This window comes from Aquarana catesbeiana, linkage group LG13 (genome assembly GCF_042186555.1).
Source record: "Aquarana catesbeiana isolate 2022-GZ linkage group LG13, ASM4218655v1, whole genome shotgun sequence".
Lineage (NCBI taxonomy): Eukaryota > Metazoa > Chordata > Amphibia > Anura > Ranidae > Aquarana > Aquarana catesbeiana.
In genome coordinates, this window is record NC_133336.1 from 167,848,175 (window position 1) to 167,856,367 (window position 8,193).

The following is an 8,193-nucleotide window of genomic DNA, read 5'->3' on the forward strand; positions in this document are numbered from 1 at the left end:
ACCGCCTTATGGGCTTCCCACACCACTTGCTCTGACATTCCTGCTGTTTTATTAATTTCAAAATATTCCTTTATCTTAATGCTTAAATTCTCTACTGTTTCCTCCTTATCTAGCAATGACTCGTTCAGCCGCCATGTTCGTCCTGCACGAGCCATTTGAGTTGGTCTGATGGTCAGAATTATTGGGGCGTGGTCGGATATAGTTATTGGTTCGATTGTACTTGTGTTAACATTTCCCAGATAGTATTGATCCACCAGAAAAAGGTCCAGCCGTGAGTACATATCATGTGTTTTAGAGTAGTAACTAAAGTCCCTGGTCCCTGGATGTAGAGCTCGCCAGCTGTCCACAAGATGTTGTGCACATAGGATTTGTTTAACTCGTTTTATGGCTCCAAAAGATAGAGCGGATCTACCCGTGGATGTGTCTGTGCTTGGATCTAGCACCATATTGAAGTCTCCTCCAACCACTACACATCCCTCCTTAAATTCTTCCAGTTTTTTAAACATCTTAACCAAAAAGTTAACAGTCCCTTCATTGGGTGCATATATCGAAGCAAAGGTATATCGCCTCCCCTGTATTACTCCTTTTACAAACAAATACCAACCTTCTGGGTCGCATTGTTCGTTCTCCAATATCCAGGGGCATGATTTCTTAAATGCAATTGAGACCCCTCTTGCTCTTGCTACTGGGGATACCGCATGATACCATTGCTTCAGTATATTCTGGGGCAGACCTGGAATTGAGCCGCCTCCGAAGTGGGTCTCCTGCAAGAGAATCACATCAGCTCCCAGGTGTTGCAACTCCACCCACAGTCTCCCTCTCTTATTTGGTGAGCTCAGCCCCCTCACATTATATGAAAGTATTTTCAGTATTGCTGTCATTTCCTTTTATCCCAGGAACCCCCTGCTCCCTTGCCCTTAATCTCTGTCTTCCCCTCTGCCACTCCCACCCCCCCTGTTATCTCCCCATTCCCAACATTCAGTACCCCATTAAACACATACTTATGCATAACATAACAAAAAAGAAAAAAATACATCATATTTATGTTATAGACATAACCCTTACATACTCTTCCCCCATTCAAAAAACCTCTCTTTAGGGGTATTTCTAAAAATCGGGCGGGGAGCCTGCGCATATCAACACCTCCCATGCGCATGCTACCCCCCTTCCTGCATTCCGCAGGATTACTCTCCCCTTTAATTGGGGTTGACCTATTGACCTACACAAGGTCCTCATTTTCCCTCAAGTCCCCCTCTCTAATCCCCCCTCCTCCCGGGCTTCACCCTGTGGAACTCTTCCCCAGAAAAAAAAAAAAAAAAAAAAAGGGGGAAGAAAAAGTCCTCTAAGTCCTTCTTTGGGCTCCACCCCTGTTAACCCTTGCCGGTACCTCCTGCCACTTTTCTGTTCGTTGCAGGGGGGGCCTTGAAGAGTTTATTCTCCAGTCCGTAAAGTCCACCTTTGGGAGGTCTAATTTCTCTATAAATGAATTTAAATCATCCTTTGCTCGCAGGGTTGCAGTTTTCCCGTCCCTAGAAGCTGTTAGGCTAAAGGGGAACCCCCACCGGTATTTAATCTCGGCCTTTCGTAGGGTTTCTAGCAGTGGGCGGACCGACCCTCGTTTAAAAAGAGTTCTTTTTGAGATATCTGGATACAGTGCTATGTTTGAGCCTTCAAATGTAATTGTGGAAATGTTACGAGCTGTCTTCATTATGTTTTCTTTCACGGTGTATTTGTGAATTTTACAAATTACATCTCTGGGTGTGTCAGCTTTTGTGTTCTGGAAAGGGACCCAATGAGCCCGGTCTATTTCAATAATGCTTGGAGCTTGATCCCCCAGAATCTGTCCAAAAATTTTTTGCACTGCTGGGACTAATTCTGTCGCTGTAATTGACTCCTTTAATCCTTTTATACGTATATTTTGTCGCCTGTCCTTATTCTCGTACTCATCCAGCTGATCTCTGTATGAATTTAATATCTCTTCATATTTTTTCATGGACTCTTGTACATCAACCACTGCCTGTGTGATGGTTTCTTGTTCTTTTTCTACCCCTTCTACTCTGTATCCCAGATCCCTGACGTCCTCTTTTAAACTTGCCACAGCTTGCATACATGATTGTTCAACTGCCTTTATTAATTGCTGGATGTCATTTTTGGTGGGGAGGGCCTTCAACAACTCCCAGATGTCCCTTTCTGGTTCTACATTTGGTCCATTCTGCCCCTGTGGGTTCCCCTTGCCATCCTGAATGTTTTCCTGGTCATGCTCATGTCCATGTGGAGCCCCGCTTACTCCCATGTCCCCACCTTGTTATTTCTATATGTTCCTGTCTGGTGCTTTGGTCCATATCGGGGCTTGGGTCTTCTCCTCCTCTTCCAGTCATGGTCTCTGTGTCTATGGGCTGTACCTCTTCTAGTGACCACCTGCTATCTTCCCATTGCGTCATAGTATCCCGGCTTTCTACTAGTGGGCTTTGTATGCCCCCTGGTTGATGTCCATTATCAAGTATATGTTGGCCCTTGTTCTTAGCCCCAACTACCTTGGGGGTCCCATCACTTCCGGGGGGGCTTGGCTCTGGGGTCTTCCTCCCTCTCCCTGCTGTAGGGGATCTCTTGCCGTTTACTACGACACTGTCATTTGTCATTTGTGTCATCTGGGTACTTGTCTGCTTTACCCGGGATTCTCGTTCTGTTATTTCTACACCGCCCATGATATTACCTCCGCTTCGTTTCTTTGCATCCGACCTTCCTATTTGCTCAGGTATGCGGGGGGATAGGTACGCTTTAATGCCTTCTATCGATTTTCTGCCTCTCCCTGCTGTTGGTTGCAAAGCTGCTTGTCTGCGTGTTGTCATTTAAAAAAAAAAAAAAAAAAAATTTTCTTTCTCTTCCCTTCTCCTTTTTCCCTCTTCACACTCCACAAAAATAGAACAGAGTAGGTAGTTGGGGGGGGTGGGGGAGGAGATGCAGCCCGTCAGAGTAGCCGCTCTTCTCACTACCTCTCTCACTCTCCCACTCCAACTAGCCTCCCGTCTGTCTTCTGGGGAATGCCAGTATGTCTTTGCTTTACTGTATGGAAGGGCTGTGAACCGGCATACAGCCTACCAGAGACCTCTCTCTCTTACACCGTTTTTTTTTTCCTTTTCTTTTACACTGTGTAGTTTGTCTGGGTGAGGTAAGATGATGAAGTGCAGCAGTGGCAATTTCCTTCTCTCCCCACCTCAGCTGTCCACCCGTTTGCTATTAGGGAAAATGTCAGTGTGTGGCTGTCCTGTTATACGGAGAGGCTCACAGGTAGGTAACCCAGCTAGCAAAACAAGTGAAGCCCTCTCCCCCGTACTCTGCTTTTTCAGCTTATACAGGTCCCAGCTTTTATCAAGTTTGCTTTACCTTGCTAGCATCCATCCGTTATTAGAGAAGCACTGGGATGTAATCACTCTCCTGTACAGCTAGACACCGATGTGGATAGAGCAGGTGGAGCAGCCAGTGGGTAAAGCAGATGGAACAGCCGCTGGATAGGGCAGATGGAACAGCCAGTAGGTAGAGCAGATGGAACAGCCAGTGGGTAGAGCAGATGGAACAGCCAGTGAGCTGAGCAGATGGGACAGCCAGTGGGTAGAACAGCCAAGGGATCCGTTGTCTTTCCTTCTCAAGTACCAGCATATCCTTACTGCACTAAGACAGCTGAAGACACGCGGCTCGCAAGGTGAGCTCTCTCATGTGTGCAGCCTCTCAGCTGTCGGCCGGATGATTGTCCATTAGCCCGGGATCGTGGAGGGGGGGAGGAGCACTCACTTACTCACACACACACACACACCCATCCTCCAAAAGTGCTCAGTGTTTTCATACCAGGCCCTTCAGGTCTGGTATGGATATTAAGGGGAACCCCCGGCCAAAATTAAAAAAAAGAAACGGCGTGGGGTCCCCCCAAACATTCATACTAGACCCTTATCTGAGCACGCAACCTGGCAGTCCGCAGGAAAAGAGGGGGGGACGAGAGAGCGCCCTCCCCCCTCCTGAACCATACCAGGCCACATGCCCTCAACATTGGGAGGGTGCTTTGGGGTAGCCCCCCAAAACACCTTGTCCCCATGTTGATGAGGACAAGGGCCTCATCCCCATAACCCTGGCCGGTGGTTGTGGGGGTCTGCGGGTGGGGGGCTTATCGGAATCTGGAAGCCCCCCTACCATTTCACTAAAAAACTGTCAAAGATGTTAAAAATGACAAGAGACAGTTTTTGACAATTCCTTTATTTAAATGCTTCTTCTTTCTTCTATCTTCCTTCATCTTCTTCTTCTTCTGGTTCTTCTTGCTCTTCTGGTTCTTCCTCCGGTGTTCTCGTCCAGCATCTCCTCAGCGGCACCTTCTATCTTCTTCTCCTCGGGCCGCTCCGCACCCATGGCATGGGGGGAGGCTCCCACTCTTCTCTTCATCTTCTTCTCTTCTTCATCTTCTTCTCTTCTTCATCTTCTTCTCCGGGCCGCTCTGCATCCATGCTGGCATGGTGGGAGGCTCCCGCTGTGTCACGCGTCTCCTCTTCTGACGGTTCTTAAATAACGGGGGCGGAGCCACCCGGTGACCCCGCCCCCTCTGACAAACGGTGACTTGACGGGACTTCCCTGTGACGTCACAGGGAATGCCACAGGGAAGTCCCGTCATGTCCCATGCGTCAGAGGGGCGGCGGGGTCACTGGGTGGCCCTGCCCCCCGTTATTTAAGAACCGTCAGAAGAGGAGACGCGTCACACAGCGGGAGCCTCCCACCATGCCACCATGGATGCGGAGTGGCCCGGAGAAGAAGATGAAGAAGAGAAGAAGAGAAGAGCGGGAGCCTCCCCCCATGCCATGGGTGCGGAACGGCCCAAGGAGAAGAAGATAGAAGATGCCGTGGAGGAGATGCTGGATGAGAACACCGGAGGAAGAACCAGAAGAGCCAGAAGAACCAGAAGAAGAAGATGAAGGAAGATAGAAGAAAGAAGAAGCATTTAAATAAAGGAATTGTCAAAAACTGTCTCTTGTCATTTTTAACGTTTTTGACAGTTTTTTTGTGAAATGGTAGGGGGTACTTTTGTACCGCCTTACCATTTCACACAGGGGAGGCCGGGATCTGGGGGTCCCCTTGTTAAAGGGGGCTTCCAGATTCCGATAAGCCCCCACCCGCAGATCCCCACAACCACTGGCCAGGGTTGTGGGGATGAGGCCCTTGTCCTCATCAACATGGGGACAAGGTGTTTTGGGGGGCTACCCCAAAGCACCCTCCCAATGTTGAGGCCATGTGGCCTGGTACAGTTCAGGAGGGGGGCGCTCTCTCGTCCCCCCTCTTTTCCTGCGGCCTGCCAGGTTGCGTGCTCGGATAAGGGTCTGGTATGGATTTTTGGGGGGACCCCACGCCATTTTTTAAAAAAATTTTGGCACAGGGTTCCCCTTAAAATCCATACCAGACCTTAAGGGTCTGGTATGGAATTTAGGGGGACCCCCACGTCATTTTTTTTTTTTTTATTTTGGCCGGGGTTCCCCTTAATATCCATATCAGATCTGAAGGGCCTGGTATGGAATTTAGGGGGACCCCCACGTCATTTTTTTTCTTACATTTTGGTTCGGGGTTCCCCTGTGGGGAATTCCCATGCCGTTTTTATCAATGAATTTCTATGTGTATTATCGGACCGGCAATGCAATAGCCGCGAGTAGTTTTAAATGACTTTTTTTCCTTTGAAATGTCATTTTGTGCAGGGACTGTTCTAAACACAGGAAACATGCGCCCCTTAACAGGCATACTATAGACACTCCCCAGCTACGAAATTTAAAGGGATATTACACTTTTATTGTTTGACTTTAAGCATTATTAAAATCACTGCTCCTGAAAAAACTGCCGTTTTTAAAACTTTTTTTGCATTGATCCATGTCCCCTGGGGCAGGACCCAGGTCCCCAAACACTTTTTATGACAATAACTTGCATATAAGCCTTTAAAATTAGCACTTTTGATTTCTCCCATAGACTTTTAAAGGGTGTTCCGCGGCATTTGAATTTGCTGCGAACACCCCAAATTGTTCGCTGTTCGGCGAACTTGCGAACAGCCGATGTTCGAGTCGAACAGGAGTTTGACTCGAACTCGAAGCTCATCCCTACTTCTGACAAGTTTTCAGAAATGGGAGATAAAAGCAGCCTGAAGTTTGTGTCGTGGGAGGTTGCTATAAATAGATTAGCAGACAGCTTGCCATCTCACAGCAGAGCTCTGAACATTACTTCCTTCCTTTGCCTATGTGGGGGGGCTTTCCTCCAATCTGATGTTTTGGCTGTATGCCAATAATCCACTCCAAGTGCTGAACAGGAAGAGAAAATCTGAAACACAATGTGCACCTTCCAAAGGATATATAAAGCTGAAGACAGCAGATTTACATGTAAAACTTATTTAGGGAGATTTGTTTCATCCCTGTGTATCAACTGAGGCTGTGGTTCACTGGGTATATGTGATTTTGTGTCAATGTGATACAGGTGAGAATATCCGCTCTAGATGATCAATATTAAGCCATTTTAAGCTCCACCTGTTTTTGTAAGTATGTTTTTTGGATGTGGTGAAGCTCAGTGTGTGCTCAGTATTGGAGGAAAAGTTCTTCTGGCACATTTCGGTTGAGTTGATTTTTGTGACTACATTGCATAGGGAATTGATTCATCTTTGTTTTGTTACTTAGTGGATGTATTGTGTGTGATAAGACCTAATTCAACTTTAAATTGTATTCTTTGGGACATTTTTTACTATTGTTTGCACTATTGTATAGTGGTATTTTTGCAAAATTTGCTTTCACAGTTTATACATCTGGGGTATAGTCACATTATATTTGGTGCATATTGTAGAGTGCTGTTAAAATGTGAGCCATTTATTTTGATATATTGTTTTTTTATCTCTTTATACACTTTGTTTGCTAGCCTCACTCTTTTCATTTTTAGTTTCTTGTATTCACTTATTTTTTCATTTCTGCTTGTAAAGTTTATATATGGACTTACCTGAGGATATCTATATAGGCCAAGAATCCTGGCTATTGGTATGGAGGCCTTAGAAGGCATGTCACCAACTATAGCACTTGGAATGCTCTTTGTGTGACAGTTAAAATTTAGCGCAACAGTTTTTTTTCCTGATAAAATCCTTGTTGTTTCCATTAATGATCGAACTTGGTTATAGCAGGAATCATACAGGTCAAAACCCAGTGTAATATTTGGCAAAATATTTGGCGAATTGTTTATTTCCCAGATAGCATACACCATAGCTAGGAGATAACGATAATACCGTATATGAAATCTAAAAGGGATAAATATTTCTGTTAGAAATGAAATATTTTATTTAGTTTTAAAGACATAATAAACAAGTTCTATAAATATAACTTTTTAAAATGTTAAAGTATTTCAAGACAAAATGTGTTGGTTACTTAGATGCAAACTTATTGTGTCTTGCTAATGCTAACCATGATAAATGCAACAAACTCAAGACTTGGTAATTGTCCCTTCTGTACTCTCTTATGTAGCCAGGTGTTGGGCTTCAACAACATGCTGGAGGAAACATTGTCCTCTATCTACCTCCTTCTCTCTCTACTGTGATGATATTATTGTGCTGCACCAGTTTCCTCCGGTCAGCAGGGGAAAGTTAAAGTCAGGCAAGCCTATAGACTATTATTGCAGAGTGCTTGGAATCCTGGGAGTTGTAGTCCAGGATAGTAGCCATGTAATGGAATGTCTGGCTTTCTCAACTACAGTCTCCAATAGACTCTGGGCAACAGGAGGGGGGTTTTATTGTGTGCCCAAGAAAAACCTTTGGAAGTCCATGCATACACAGCTACCAGTACACCTTGCTGTGAGCAGGAAGCCAAACCAGTTGGTAATGACCCTGAGGTTGGACGTGGAGATTCAACAGCATCATTAGCCTGTTTCCTTAGCTTGGTTGCCACAGGGAGACAGGAGCATTCATCTGATTCTCCACTTCAGACAGCTGAACTTCAAAATCGCCAGGACAAGACAGAGGGGCCCCTTCCCCCGCTAGAGCCTACTATCACACCAAATTGTCCCAAACAGGGGGGGACCAAAAAGAAAAGCGGGGCTCAATGGAGAGGCAAACTCAATATATATTAAATACAAAATGAATATTTATTGGTACAAATTGATGAACATGAAGATAAATGCAAGTGCGCTACCCCAATATGACCCTGCCCT

The 8,193-nt window shown here is 45.7% G+C and overlaps 1 protein-coding gene across 1 annotated transcript in view; it reads right to left on the reverse strand.

Annotated features, from left to right (window-relative positions):
* LOC141117766 (extracellular calcium-sensing receptor-like) overlaps positions 1–7,254 on the reverse strand; it is a 30,463-nt gene extending 23,209 nt beyond the window's left edge. The window contains exon 1 of the mRNA XM_073610789.1: positions 6,997–7,254. Coding sequence (XP_073466890.1) covers positions 6,997–7,254 — 258 coding nt within the window. The remainder of the gene's footprint in view (positions 1–6,996) is intronic.
* Positions 7,255–8,193: the final 939 nt, after the last annotated feature.